Source organism: Miscanthus floridulus, chromosome 18 (assembly GCF_019320115.1).
Source record: "Miscanthus floridulus cultivar M001 chromosome 18, ASM1932011v1, whole genome shotgun sequence".
Classification (NCBI taxonomy): Eukaryota; Viridiplantae; Streptophyta; class Magnoliopsida; order Poales; family Poaceae; genus Miscanthus; species Miscanthus floridulus.
Window position 1 is genome coordinate 12542569 of NC_089597.1, and position 16083 is coordinate 12558651.

The 16083-nt window shown below is 47.9% G+C and overlaps 1 protein-coding gene and 1 pseudogene across 1 annotated transcript; one reads left to right on the forward strand and one right to left on the reverse strand.

The window, feature by feature from the left end:
• The first annotated feature begins 262 nt into the window (after window positions 1-262).
• Window positions 263-5432, forward strand: LOC136523304 (uncharacterized; annotated as a pseudogene).
• Window positions 5433-12403: 6971 nt separating this feature from the next.
• On the reverse strand, window positions 12404-15403 carry LOC136521685 (protein DWARF AND LOW-TILLERING-like). Its single transcript, XM_066515442.1, has one exon. The coding sequence runs from the start codon at window positions 14570-14572 to the stop codon at window positions 12701-12703; it is 1872 nt and encodes a 623-aa protein (XP_066371539.1). The 5' UTR covers window positions 14573-15403; the 3' UTR covers window positions 12404-12700.
• Window positions 15404-16083: the final 680 nt, after the last annotated feature.

Below are 16083 nucleotides of genomic sequence, written 5' to 3' on the forward strand. Positions count from 1 at the left end.
TAAAATATACTATATTACAGGACGGAGGGAGTATTTGTTTAACCAATGATATAAATAGTAATTCGTACTACTATGTATATATTTCTGCGCCTGAGCGTGCTTTATTTACTTATTATTATGACTGAATATATTATTCAGGTTGGTGTTACCAAAAAGGGGAGCTCCTCCTTATCTATGAGTACATGCCTAACGGCAGTCTCGACCAGCACCTTTCCGTAATGGTAATGAGCAAGCAATCATAGGATGGAGCAGGCGTTACAACATGGTGCTCCACTACGTCCACCATGAGCACGAGCACATGGTGCTCCACCGCGACATCAAGGCCAGCAACGTCATGCTCGACTCCAGCTTCCGCGGCCGCCATGGCGATTTTGGCCTCGCACGCATCGTGGGCTTCAACAAGGACTCGTACACGGACTTGGGCGTCGCCGGCACCTGGGGCTTCATCGCGCCAGAGTACTCAGTTTGCCACAAGGCCACGCGCAAGACCGATGTGTACGCTTCCGGAGTGCTGGTGCTCGAGATCGTCACCGGCCGGCGTGCGCTCGGCGGCGGCCAGCAGCGCCATGGAACGACGACGTTCCTGCTCCTCGCCGACTGGGTTTGGAAGCTTCACCAGGAGGGCAGGGTGGTGGTGGATGGCGAGTTCGATCCGGACGACGCCGTTCGGCTGCTGCTCCTTGGGTTGGCGTGCTGCAATCCGAACCCGGCCGTCGAACCGGCCGAGGTGGTGCAGATCGTCGCCAAGTCGGTGAAGCCACTGGATGTGCCACTCGCCAAGCCTACATTCGTGTGGCCACCGGTAGGAGGGATTCAGTTGGAGCTTGACGATGAGCGATGATGTTGATAGTGAATTATTCGAAGCAGATTGGGAGGACACGTCAAGCGGCCATGGCCTGGCGATGAGCGCCCCGTCAGAGATCAACAGGAACAAGCAGGCAGCTGCATGTGTTGTTCAGTCTAGGAAATGTAGATCTGCTGACGAGTGTTACGTATAGTTGTTTGTGCAATATATTTCACTACTCCTCACCGCAACTGACAATCTTTTCTGATCTGTCTATCTACGAGTATTATTCCTGTTAATAGTTTAGCTACGTCATCAAACCGCAGCTGCAGACAATCTTTTGAAATCTATTTTATATCAAATACGTACAAAATATATATTGATATTGATATTGATATAGGAATCGCTATATATCACGTCATACATACGTATCTATCTAATAAGCACTAAAAAAACGTATTAAAGTCATCTCTCCCGGCAGTTGATGAAGCAGATTAGACCTCCCCATCCGCGACGTCGCCCGCAGGCTACGGACGATTGCGAGCATCTGAGCCAGAACGGGGAGCAGCCAGCCACCTGTGTTCCGTTTAGGCTTCCTCCTCCACGGATCCACCTGTGTTCGGAATTCGGGTGCGTGGCGGCGCGCGGAAAGCTCTGAATCCGGGCGCGATTTGCCTGCCTTCAACCAAAGCGCTCCTTTTTGTCTTTCTGCCGCTGTAGACGCGCCGGGCCATACGTAGCCGCCGTCGCCTGTCCGCAATCCCTGCCCCGCCGCCGCCAAATCGCCACAGCCGGGCGGGTCCCTTCCTCAAGCCGGCGTCAGCTTTCCTCCGCCCGGCGGCGCCGTTCTAAAACCCGCTGGACCCCGTATTTCCGTCCCCCACCTCCGACGGTGAGTCCATGCACCCTCTCGCTCTCCTCCGTGTTCTTCCTCTGCTCTGCTAGTTTCTTCACAGTGCCTTGCTCTTGCTCTGTTTGATTCTCTGCTCACACTAGTTGATGCTTTAGCGCTCCCCTAGTACGTTTTAACTTTCTGGACCTTCTTCATAGTTCATAGAGTCAGTAAATGCTTCAACATGTACATTGGCTTTTATTTTTAAGGGACTGTTACTTGGTAAAGTAAGCAACTTTATTCCCAGTTCATTGGGGAATTATTGTATGGGCTCCTACCATTGGCTATTGTTATGTTATTTCAGAAGATGCATAGGTTACAAATCATTGCATTTGCCCCATACGTTGTTTCTTTACACCTGATTGAAGAGAAAACATAAGTGCACAGTCCAACATTGAATTATTTCAGCCGTTGGCCTTTTGTTATACTATACTAGATTATCACCTAGTTGCCCAAGATGTCCAAAGGTAACCAAACTTCTGTACAGGTGTACCTACAGTAAAACAATTGTTTTGTGGAGTACCCTGCTTGAATAGGCCTACATGTCATTTGCTTTGTTTATACGACTTCCCACTTCTGTTATCGTAATATTAGATTACATTACATCTAAACATGGACCTCTCCTTATTCATCACTAGAATGGGGAACACTCTGACTCTCATGCTTGGAAGAACTACAATGGAACACTGCCATGCAAAACAAATCTGCCAAGACAGAGCAACAGTGATCGATTTCAACGTTGTAGGCCTCTGATTCTGAGAGCTATATCAGAACACATCCGTTCTAAGTTAAACCTTAAAGATGGGCCAGCAGACTGCAAATTTCAACTGTGGCGTATTCTCCTTTGCAGTGCAATTTCAGAACATGCCCATCGTAAATCAACCTATGAAAAGGGTGCAGCGAACAATCAATTGTATGCTGTTCTGATCACGGTTCTTGTATCTTATTACGTCCATCATGAACAAATTAACAAAAAGGACATAGCAAGTGATCCATTTGAAAACCTTCCAGAGGTATGCTAATGTTCAATTCTCATGGTTTCTCTGGTTTGCATATTACATTGTTAAATTTGTGTGCTACTCTTTATCTAAAAAAAAGCCTGTGTGCTACTATGATATTGTTTCTTCCGCAGGACATCCGTTGTACAATCTTATCAAAGTTATCTCTGAAAGAGGTTGTAAGAACTAGTGCTCTTTCAAGGAAATGGAAATGCTCATGGACAGTCTGTCCCAAGCTGAGATTTGATGGGACTACAATACGTAGCAAGAGTATGCGTGGGAAACAACAATATATCCAAAAGTTCATCAGTAATACTAATGCAGTCTTGGCACAATGCCATGGCACAGTGGTAGAAGAGCTTGCGGTAGAAATTGATTTTGACTCCATGCTGGTAGAACATCTAAATAACTAGATTAGTTTTGCTGTATCATCATGGACAAAGTCCCTAGCTTTTGATTTGACACCTGAAAAATTTCGCGGTCGTGTCGATCGGTACAGATTTCCATTTGAACTTTTAGACATTGGATGTCTATACCGTTTGCAGCAATTTCAACTCAGCTTTGGATATATCTAGCCACCAATGAAATTCAGTGGTTTCATGAACCTTAAAAAGCTTGATCTGCACCGGTGCATGTTAGTGGACAAGATCTTGAAATCTTCTTGTCAAAGTGTCGTAACCTGGAGTGGTTGAGTATTATTAGATGCCATCTCAGTGATGAACTAAAGGTTAATGGTCCACTTCCACACCTGCTATACTTGAACGTTGCATGTTGCGAGATAACAAGCATAGCAATACATGCTGCGAAACTCACACATTTTGTGTACGATGGATGCCCAGTGCCTATTGACCTCAATAAATCTTCAAAACTGAAAACTGCAGACGTGTCTATCTATATAGTTGCTCTTGAGCAAGTTTTCACCGAACTTGCTAATGTGCTTATAAATGTGGAGAATCTGACCCTTGATACTTCCTGTAAACCACCAGAGGTTTGTTGTTCTACACTTTCAGATATGATTTATTGTTTCTCCTTTTCACCGTGATGTTTGATTTACTGTCTTGCAGCTACCCTGTCTAATAGATCACCGATGCAAGTTTTCTCACCTGAAGTTCTTAAAATTGGTGTTATTCTTTAGTGAAGATGTTGGCACCCTTTCTTTGATCTCCTTCCTAAGGTCTGCTCCTTTCATTGAAAAGCTTGAGATGCATGTAAGTGCTCTGGTTTCCTCTAATGTATATGTGACTATTATTCCATGGCACTGCCATATAATGTATTTGTACTATACTACTAATTCATATTACTGAAGTAGCTATTTCAAGCCTCAGCCATTAAGGATTCATCTCTTGTCCCTTCTCCATATCCTAATTTCAAATAGTCAATTAAAAATTGGATGCATTTTAGAGACTTTCCTATAGCAGACACATGTCTTCAATGAGCATTCTCTCCATCTATGCTTGATAGGAAGTGCTTTATCATAGAGCATATATTCCTCTGAATCCAATATGCCGACACCAAATATTGATCAGTCAACGTTTTTGTGTGATGGGGATGAATGACTAGTGGTATAGAATCTGTCAATAATATCAACAGAAAGGTTACAGCAGATACCAAGTATATCCCAACAGGTTTTACTGAAGGTGCAGGAGAGAGCTGATTGATGCAGATGGAACTGTAGATTTGTTTACGCTTCTTGGGGTTTAAATGCACCATCCTTGCTTGAAATTAACTGTTGTGTCTTGAAAGAGAGAGAAAACCATTCTATTGGTTTGTTCAATAGATTTTTTTTTCAGTGGCTAAAATTTTAATTGAGTAACATCGTTAAAAAAAAACTCGACCATAGAGGGGAAGACACCCCCTGGTGCATTCTAATAAGAAGCTGTACCAGGATTCGAATGCGGACCGGAAAGGGGAGACCCCCGAGCACACTGCCCTAACGTTATAATGGGGACCGGAAAGGGGAGACCCCCGAGCACACTGCCCTAACGTTATAACTCCCAAGCACACTGCTGTAACTAGTAAAATCATTAACAAGGTGTATATCAGCATTCATCGGCTTGCTCAGAGACTGTATTGTGAAATTTGATTGAGTGAACATGTCTGCTTTGTTGATTCAGAGATCATCAGGATGAAATGTTTTATTTCTCTCCATCACGTCCTCTTATTTATTGTTTTCCCCTTTAAACTACTGCCTTTGATTTTTGGGTACATAAAGAGCTCTTGTTAAGCTTCCAAAAGGTCTTAATTTTGTTATTCCAACTTGCAGTTTAGCATATTTGCCCCTTTATATGTGGGAGATGAACCGATCACGAGATTTCCGCAGCGTCCACACAATTATCTCAAAGACCTATTCATTACTGGATTTGAAGGATCCAGTGGCCAGCTTGAATTCCTTTTGTACATGGTGGAAAATGCTCCTGCATTGGAGATTTTAACTATGGATAGGTTGGATATAATAGTGAAGCAAAGGTGGTGGGAAGATGGTGAAAATGAAGGAGATCAAGCGGCTTCAATTCATAGAGCAGCCATAAGATCTACTGAAGGAAAGATTTCACCCATGTGTTGTATAAGATTGCTTTAATGGTAGTGTAACACGCCTGATGATCCCCAACTGCCCAATTGCTGCAGGATCGAATGGGGGTCGATCTGAGGGGTTGGGCGACGGCGGCGTGCTGTGTGGCCGCCCGGCTGAAGGTGGCCGGCGCCGGCTTGGCTGTTGTGGTCGGCGGCCTGGCAAGGAGGGGCGGTGGTCTAGCTGGAGAAGGTGGCGGCGGCTGGGAAGAGAAGAGAAGGGCGGCGCAGGGAGAGAAGGGGAAGGGAGAAGGGATTAACCCTAAACTTGCTTAGTTTCTCATTAAGCGTCTCCCTCATATTTATAAGGGGTGTTACAGTCACTAATGGGCCTGGCCCAATAGCCTAACTATCTATTTAGGCTAAATTATAACAAATTGGCCTATTGCCCTTTACTAGCCACTAACTGTAGACTTAGGATGTTGACTCCTCCTAGTGTAAGTCTTGCCGATCATGACATCTCTCTCTGCCTGAAGAATTAGCTCATCCTCGAGCTGAAATTCTGGGTAGACTTCCCGAAACAGCTCAGCATCTTCCCATGATGATTTGGCTGCTGGCTGGTTCTTCCATTTGATCAATATTTGCAGTTGGCCTCGGTAGATTCTGGATTTCGACATGAGTTCTGGTTCTGGAACAGCTGTGCCTTCATGCAGGGTTGGCAATTGTGCTGGTTCTGTTGGTGGTGGCCCATTGTGTTTCTTAAGCATGCTGACATGGAAAGCATTATGAATTCGAGTGTCGGCAGGTAGGTTGAGGCGGTAAGCAACAGAGTTGATGCACTCGCTGATCTGAAATGGCCCAAAATATTTAGGGGCTAACTTCCCTTTCCGTATTGTGGCTATTGCTACTGCTGTCCAAGTCATCGGTTTGAGCCATACCCAATCGCCTATGTTGAACTGCCGGTCAGTATGCTTTCGGTCATAGTGCTTGCTTTAGTAATCCTGAGACTGTTGTAGGCGGAGTTGGTTTGTTCCAAAAATCTATCACGGAGATCGTCAACTGATTGTATTATAGCATCACCTGGTTTGTACAATTTCAATTGTGGAGGATCTCTTCCATAAACCAGTTTGAATGGTGTTGTTTTGATGGATTGGTGGTATGTTGTATTATAACAGAACTCCGCCCAAGGAAGCCATCGTATCCCGTCTTTGGGTTTGTCACCGGTTAAGCATCTAAGATACATAGTAATAATTTTCCTCCGATTGACCGTCAGATTGTGGGTAGTAGGCTGATGTCATCTGCAATTTCACTCCTAACAACCGAAAGAGTTCTGTCCACAACCTGCTAGTGAATACCACATCTCTGTCGCTAACAATCGAGTGGGGTAATCCATGGAGTCAAACTATCTCTGAGAAGAAGGTGTGAGCTACTGTGGTTGCTGAATATGGATGGGCCAAGGGGATGAAGTGAGCATATTTGGATAGACGATCCACCACTGTTAGGATGACCGATTTACCTCACACCTTTGGTAATGCCTCAATAAAGTCCATGGATATATCTTCCCAAATTTGTTCTGGTATTGGCAGTGGTTGTAATAATTCAGTTGGATGAAGATGTTCCGTCTTGTTGCGCTGGCATATCACGCAATTACTGACGAATTGTTGGATAGTCTGTTTCGCTTTGGGAGTGTGCAAAGTCAGTCTGAATCTATGGAGTGTTTTCTCTGATCCTTCGTGAGTAGCATCATGAATAGCGTGAAGTATATCGTGAAGAATTGGAGAGGATGCAGGAACATGTACCCGCCTTTTGTAAAGAATGAGGCCATCCTGCAGTTTCAAGATGGAGAGAGTCCTTTGCTGATGACAACAACAATTTTTGCGGCCTCCTCATTAGTGGATACTTCTTCTTTGAGCTGGTTGAATATTGGAAATTGGATCTCTGATAATGACATTAGTGATGCTGCAGTCTCATTCTGGGATAAAGCATCGGCCACTATATTGTGTCTGCCTGGTTTATATTCAAAGAGAAATCATATCCTAATAACTTACTGACCCATTGATGTTGTGGGATTGTTGATAGTCGTTGGTCCAGGATGTACTTTAAGATGTAATGATTTGACCTGATTATAAATGTGTGGCCCCAAAGGTAGGGTCTCCAATGCTTAACTGTTGTGACTAGACCAATTAATTCTCTTTCATAAGGCTGCTAATTTAGCATGTCAGTGGAGCAATCATGCGATTGAAGAAAGCGGTTGGTCCTGCTTCATGATGTAGCACAGCGCCAAATCCCACCGAAGAGGCATCACATTCGACAATAAATAGTTTATTAAAATCTGGTAGCTGGAGTACCGGTGCTGTAGAGAGAACTATTTCAGTTGCTCGAATGCTGTTGTTGCCAATTCTGTCCACCTGAAATAGTCCTTTCTTAATAGCTGTGTGAGAGGTCTGACAATGGCGCCAAAATCTTTGATGGATTTTCTGTAGTATCCTGCCAATCCTAAAAATCCCTTGAGTTGTTTCACTGTTGTTGGTTGGGGCCAAGAGGAGATAGCCTGTATTTTCTCTGGGTTGACTGCCACTCCTTGGTCTGATATAATGTGGCCTAAGTATCCCACCGTTGTTTGGCCAAATGAACATTTAGATTTTTTGAGATATACTGCACTCTTTTGAAGGATTGAGAATACCTTTTGTATGTGGTCCACATGTTGGTTCCAGGTTTTGCTGTAAATTAAGATATCGTCGAAGAAAACCAGGACAAACTTTCGGAGGTAGGGACCCAATATATCATTCATAAGTGCTTGGAACGTAGAAGGGGCATTGCACAAACCGAATGGCATAACCAGGAATTCAAAGTGGTCATGATGGGTTCGGAAAGCTGTTTTCTCAATATCATCTAGGTGCATGCGTACCTGGTGATACCCAGAGCGTAGGTCTAATTTAGTGAAGAATTTGGCTCCTTCCAATTCATCGAGTAACTCATCAATGATCGGTATTGGGAATTTATCCTTGAGGGTGTTGTCGTTGAGTGCTTGGTAGTCCACGCAAAAACGCCATGATCCATCTTGTTTTTTGACGAGTAGTACTGGTGATGAAAATGGAGAGGTGTTGTACCTTATGATGCCCTGTGCCAGCATATCCCGTCACCGTTTCTCTAATTTAGCTCTTTGGAGGTGCGGGTAGCGGTAAGGTCTAACAACTATGGGTTTATGGGATCATTCGGATGAATTCGGTGATCATATCGACGTTGGGATGGTAGCCCTTGAGGATCCCGAAAGAGATGTGAGAAACTAGTCAGTAGTGCCTCCATTGTTGCTGTAGGACTGAGTGTGTGAAGCCGTGGTTGATCAGGGCGCGGTTTGCCCAAACTGGTCCAGATGATTTGACGTCCATGGCGCCAAAATTTCATTGTGAGGTTGTTGAAATCCCATATGATTGGACCAAGTGAACTCACCCAATTGACGCCAAGCACGAAGTCATACCCTCCCAATTTGATGCTGTAGCAATCAATATTGAAGATTTCAGTGTCAATCTGCACTCTGAGATTATTGTATATGCCCACATTAGAAATGTCGTCTTTGTTTGCTACTGTCATTGATAGGGAATTTGGTGCTCTTGTCCGTAGCAGCTGAAGGTCATCTGCTGTGTCAGAGCCAATGAAATTGTGTGTAGACCCTGAATCCAGTAGTGCTAGGAAGTCACGGCCGTTGATGGAGATCTGTACCTGCATAGTCTGGCTGGTGGTGATCCCTGTGACGGGCCGGATGTCGTGTCTTTCATTGCATAAGGAATGTGAGAATTCTTTTTGTTTGTCCGATATATAAAATTTACGGGCCATTGCTATCGCCGATTCCAGATCAGGTGGTTGCTGAAGTTGTATGTCTATTTGCAATGTTGATGCCAGTCCCGCTATATAAAGCATAACTTGCTGAGCGGTAGACAACCCTGTTACCTTGGTTACCATGAGGAGGAATTGATTTGTGTAGTCATCCAATTCTCCTGTCTGATGGGTTGAAGTAAGGTCGCCGAGGTCGTTGTGTTGTATTGGTGGGCCAAAGCGCCTGTCAATGGCTTGAGAAAATTGAGGCCACGTTGGATGCCCTATTTTCTGTTCCCATCTAATGAACCAAGTTAGAGCATTGCCATGCAGATGAAACGCCACTAGATGCATTCGTTCCTCCTCCTTGGTATTCTAGGCAGCAAAAAAATTGTTGCATTTGTACAACCATTGTGAAGGTTCATCATTCTTGTTGTATTCAGGGAATGATAATTTGTGGGAGTTTGATGATCACCTCGGCTGTTGTTGATCTGCTTTCTGGAAATCCTTGTTGAGCTGGGATTGGAGGGGTGCCTCCAGCGAAGTGGTCTGCACGATGTTGGTCGGCTCTGGGCGGTGAAGCGGATTCTGGTCTGGTGGAGGAGTTGGTAGTATGGACCGTTTTGAGGGTGGCACATATTTTTGTTCTTCCTCCTGATTGGAGAAAAAAAATTCGAATATTTTTCCAAACGATCGGTGATATCGCTGATGCTCTCCATGGAGTTGATCACGACGTGGCTCTAAATACCAGATGTAACACGCCTGATGATCCCCAACTGTTGCAGGATCGGATGGGGGCCGATCTGAGGGGTTGGGCAATGGCAGCGTGCTGTGTGGCCGCCCTGCTGAGGGTGGCCGGCGGCTTGGCTGCTGTGGTTGGTAGTCTGGCAGGGAGGGGCGGTGGCCTAGCTGGAGAAGGTGGCGGCGGCTGGGAAGAGAAGAGAAGGGCGGCGCAAGGAGAGAAGGGGAAGGGAGAAGGGATTAACCTTAAACTTGCTTAGTTTCTCATTAAGCGTCTCCCCCGTATATATAAAGGGGTTACAATCACTAATGGGCCTGGCCCAATAGCCTAACTATCTATTAAGGCTAAATTATAACAAATCGGTCTATTGTCCTTTACTAGCCACTAATTATAGACTTAGAATGTTGCCTCCTCCTAGTGTAGGTCTTGCCGATCATGACAGGTAGATGAGCGGTTTGTATACATGTAGCAGTATAAGCCGATCTATGATAGCTTTTGTACAGTTGATTTTGTGTATCCAATCCAGGTGAACAATCGGAAGCAACTTGTTGAATTGTATTTGTGCCCTTGATTTACTATACTAGTTCATATATCTTAGAATTTAAGAGTTAAGACTGGCTGAATGTGTGTGTGCAGACTGGTTGAAATAGCCCCTTGATTTTATGGCATGATTCATTAGCTTATTCTACGCATAATGATTCAGCTTACTCCTGCTTACTTGTGCTGTTCCTGGTTTTCCTTAAACCTTCTTGGTTGCTTAAAGGGTCTGGCTGTATGGGCTCAACAGTTAGTGCTCACTTGTATGTATTTAATTAAAGCTTAGATTTCTAGTTAAGTAAGCACATCTCTTGCAATGTAAAAAAAGGCACATCTCGCAGTTTCAGGGCTTTGTGTCATCGTGTGGCCAAGGATCGGCCGTCGGTGACTATGCATGCCTATGGGCTGATCTTTCAGCCGGTTCCGTTGACGGGCCTCCAATGTTGCTTGGCAGAGAATTCAGTGAGAAATGTGAGTGGTTATGCTCAATAATTCCCATAGTTTCATTGCATTTCAGACCCGGACAATGGTGATTGCAATCTCACTATAACACAGATAGATCACTAATAGAGATGACAGCACGATTCAAGACCCAGATCATAATGCATTCTGATTAATTCAAATATCCGACATCAGAATACCATTTATCAAGAGCAATACCATTCATCAACAACAACAGAGTAAGAGCAACCGTTTTCCCACCTGACAAATGTTCATGAATGAAAACCATAGTTGTTTGATTCCATTTCCTTCTAACTCGGAAGGGCTTTGCTGCGGTACCCCAAATGACTATGGGCCGTTCATTGATTTCGATAGGACGGTCACGATGAACTAGGTAATAGATGAAATGTATATTTATTTATTCTTTATTTTATAAAAAATGATAAATAAGGAAAGTTTTAGATAGAAAAATCTTTTTTTCTAGATTTGATTGATGCATACGTGATCTCTGACTGATATGGTAAATCTTTTTTATTTTATAACTTTTACTTGATATATTTTGATTACCATATGATTTTGTATGTGTTAGGATTTGCATGTGTACGTGATTAGCTTGTGTGGTTAGCCTGTGTAGCGTGTGTGTACGCGGCTAGCCTGGTTAGTCTGGTTAGCGTGTGTGTGGTGAGCGTGTGTGTACACGTGGTTAGCCTGGTTAGCGTGTGTGTATACAAAGTAATATGAATCATTATATGTTGAAATAGATTTAATATAAAAACATATTTTATAGTTATTCGATGATACTTACTCAACGTCATAAGTATAAGTTTGATCAAGTTTGAATTTATTTGACTCCCCAAGAAGTGACACTATTTTTTCTTGACCAAGAGAAATCAAATATGTGTGAAATCGAATTTGGATAGCACCATTTAATTGATTTTAATTCGAATTCATATGAAAAGTATCATTGCAATAGGCCCAGGCTAACGTCTCAAATTTTCGGCACGTCTCAAATTCATACGAAAATTATCAAATTTGCGCGCACGGAGAGGGAAACAATCGCTTCCGTATCTGCTGCGTGATTAGTCCGTGATTAACTGATTAGGGGGAATCGGCAAGCATGTGAGGAATCGGCATGAATTCCTCACATTTAACTGATTAGGGGGAATCGGCACGTCTCAAATTTAAAGGAAGTTTCCTCCCGTCATTAGGGGGATGGTAAGGTTTTATTTCATTTTCCTGGATTTTTTTATTTATTAAGTACTTTATATAATATGAAAAATCAATGGCTAAGATTGATTTGAAATATTACCTCCTCAGGTAAAGTTTGTACCTACCTTAGCATTGCCCAACTCGGAATAGAGATTACAGGTTACAAATATCTAAACAGATATGGGCCTTTAGATTGAAAAAAATTTCAAACCGATGAATAGTAGCACTTTCGTCTTATTTGATAAATATTGTCCAATCGTGGACCAACTAAGTTCAAAAGATTCATCTCGTGATTTTCAACTAAACTGTGCAATTAGTTATTTTTTTTACCTACATTTAATGCTCCATGCAAATGGCTAAAAATTGATGTGATGGAGAGAGAGTGAAAAAACTTGGAATTTTGAGGGTATCTAAACAAGGCCCATGGTGAAAGAATGGCAAGTAAAAAATAATAATATGATGTATTGTAACTGGAGCCCAACATCTACAACTCCTTTGCTTCTTCTACATTATGCAGCTAACTTTTGCAGGAAAGACTCAGCAGCCAAAAGAATAAAGAATTACAACTACTAACAATTGCATCTTTCATCCTATCACCTATAAAAACAAAGCTACAAATCTTTCTTTCTCCTTTGTTTTTTTTTGTTCTTCTGAATGTATAAAAGAATTGTCAGACTGTATAATGAACTAACGAATGATCACTAACAGCAAAAGAACCACTGAAAAACCCTGTGTTCTTTTTCTTCTTCACTTAACCTTGTGTCTCTTCCCCCCATTCAGCTTTGCTGAGAATGGGATGCTGTGGTGGACACGGACGCAGACACCGTGCTGCCTCCGCCACCGGCATCACTGACCGGCGTCCACGCGGACACGGTGTACATGGCCTGGTCCATCCACCGGAGCGTGAGCCCCTCGCCGTCGTCCTGCGCCTGCACGCTGTAGTTGCCAGGCGCGAACATCCTCGCGATCATGCGCCCCTGCATCGCCTCCCTGTCGCCGATGCCGGCGCTCTGGAACCGGCCTTCCTGCATGCGCCGCCGCCACCCGGCGAAAGTCTCGTGCCGCTCGAAGCGGTCCCCGGCCTCGAACGCCACTGCGTTGCGGATCTCCCGCGCGAACATCTCCTCCGCCTTGGCCCTCGCGGGGCTCGTGTCCGCCAGCCCCGCCGCGTCCACGGCGTCGAACGCTGCGGCGTAGTACCGCAGCGCGCGCGCGAACCGCGCCTCCCAGCGCCCGGAGTTGAGGGCGTCCTCGTGCTCGCCCAGGAGGAGGATGGCGGCACCCGTGCTGCGCACGAGCCCGAGGAAGTCGGCGATCGTGGCCCCCGTCTCGTCGCGGAGCAGGCGGTGCGCGGCGAGGACGCAGTTCACGGCGACGCACTCGCCGCGCTTGACGTGGAGCATCCACAGGCGGACGTCCTCGAGGCGGTCCACCACGGCGTGGAACTCGAACGCGAGCCCGAGCGCGGCGGCCACGCGCCCCAGCCGCGCGCCGGTCTCCTGCAGCTCCTGCCTCGACTCACCGACGCCGGTGATCCGGACGTGCGCGGGGGGAACCGCGCGCGTGGCGAGGCTCTGGAGGAGGCCCGGCCACTGGAGCCCCTGCTTGATGTCGAAGTCGATGACGTGGACGCGGTCGTGGCCGTCGAACGCGCGGAGCACCCGCTCGTTGAGGGTGAAGTGCAGGAAACGCGGGATCGGGGTGACGGCGTTGAGCACCCGCAGCGCCGTGGCGTCGTCGTCCTCGGCGACAGCGCCGTCAGTGAGCTCGCGCGGCGGGGCGACGTCGAACACGTGCGGCCACATGCGCACCACGCGCAGCGCCAGCGCCTCGGTGAAGTAGGCGGCCATGCGGTGCATCGGCGTGGGCCCCGCGGGGGAGGCCATCTCGCCCAGCCGCGCCAGGTAGTAGTTGGCGGCGTCGTGGTTGCAGGCGGCGAGGGAGTCGGCGCAGGCGGTGAGCGCGACGACCAGCTCCATGGCCTCCACCCGCGCCGCCGGGGGGCCGTTATGCGCGTGGAGCTGCTCCGGCCGGACCGCCGACGAGCCGCCGTCCGTGCCGCCCGACGAGGCCGGCGAGTTGGACGGCGACTTGCTGAACTCCTCCTTCTTGGCCGCGGCCAGCGACGGGCCCGCGGCGGCGGACATGCCGTGGGGGAAAGCCGCGGCGCTCGGCACCAGGAAGACCTTCTCTTCCTCGGCTTCCTCTCCGTCCCCGGACCCCGCCGCTTGCACTGTCCCTGCAATGGATCGATGGAACCATACCTCATCTCCGTCCCCGCCCATCCTCGTCCGCTTGGCGCGAACGACGGGGGCGCCGTAGTCCTCGCCCGCGTCCTCCTCATGGGCCCGCTTAACGGCCCTGCTCCTCTCCCAGACTGCGCCGGCGCCATTGCCGCCGGGCTCCGGCTTGGCGCCCCAGGACACGGCCTGCGTGACCGGCGGCGTCGGGTGGGCGCGGAAGGAGCAGGTGGCGGCGGCGCCGCCGCCGGTCCTGGCGTCGGCCGCCGCGACGCGCGGCGCGGCGCCGGCGCCGGGGCCGTCGCCGCGGTTGGTCGCCCGCTTGGAGAAGCCGTAGGGGAGGATGTCGAATCGCTGGGCGGTGCTCATCTGATGCCTCGACGAGGAGAAGGAGAAACCAGCCAACATCCCGGAGACGTGGCCGGACGCGGTGTGCCAAGAAGAGACCTACTCTCCTCCTCTGCTCTGCTTCGTCGTCTTGTTCGTGGATCTCCTCCTCTCTGACGATTCACTCCTCACTCCCTTTCACTGGTCTCCTCACTGTCTCTCTGTGCTATCTGGCTACGGCTAGAGGATCTTTCTTTCCTTGTTTCTTTGTGAGGTGAGTTGCTGCTGTATATGAATGAATGAACGAATCGATGTACAAACGTAAGAGGAGAGCTCGTTCTAAAACCAGAGGATCTTGTTTCTCGGAAGAAAGAATTTGGTCAGGTACTTCGTTTTTTGGGTAGAAAAGAACAAATCAATGTCTATGACTATAAGAGATGGGTATGTGTATGTCAATGCTGTATATGCAGGAAAGAATGGGGATCAGTAGTACAAAAGAATCAAAGAATGTAGTATAGGAAGAAGAAACTGCCTAAAACATCTAGAAAAACCGGGCGGAAATGCCGGGGCGGCTCACCCTCTGCAGCAGAGCCCGCACGGCGGCGGCGACGGCGGAACCCAGCCAGCTGCGAGCAGCGAACCCCAGCGCCTCCATTGCCCAAACGAAAAAAACGGAAGAAAAAACAAGAAATCTTTTCCGAGAAACCAGGAATCAGGGGATGATGAAGATAGATATGGGGATGCGATGCAATGGCGATGGAGATCGAGATGGGGATGCAATGCGTGTTCCTATTCCTAATGGATGATCCTCCTACAGCTACTGATCCTCTTGCCTCACCATGAGCTGAGCACTCTGGCTCTCCTCCTCTCCCACTCACTCTCACTATTCTGTTGTGGCTGGCTCTCTTCCTCTCCCACCTCTCTCTCTCTCTGGTGGAAGGGGGAGGGTGGGAAGGGAGAAGAAAGCCCCGGGCCAGGGGGAGCGAAACGGCCGTTCTGGCAGGTGGCGAATCCCGAGACGCTGCCTGCGCCGTCGCATCCGGACCGGACGGCTGTGCTGCGCGTGCAGGGTGGTCCGGGATGTGACCGTTGGGGGGGGGGGGGGGGGGGGGGGGGGGGGTGCCTGTCCCCGCCTGTGGTCAATGTGACCGTTGCCTCTGACGCCGTGTGGCCGTGCCCCGTGGAGAGGCGTGAGGCCGTGAGTGAGTCAGCTGCGCGGCACGTGACGACCGGCTCGCCGCCCCCGTTCCTTGTTACCGTTGGGGCTCCACCCCCACACGCCGTCCACGTGGACAGCCGCGCGGGGCCCACGTGATCCGGCAGGGCCTGGCAGTGGGGCCACGCCACACGGACGGGGCGGGTGGGATGCGGCCGCTGTCGCCTGCGGCACCGCTTTTTTTTGTCCACGTGGGATGCTGACGCGGTGGGATGCACGCGTGTTGTGAATGCGATACTTGAGTTTGCATTTAGGGAAGCCAGTTGGAATATTTACGTGGTCGGTTTGGTACAGCCCCGCCTTGCTAATCACAACTATAGCGCCAAAACGCAGCACTGTTTCCCTCTGTAGACTTTACATTCCAAATCCCATGGTC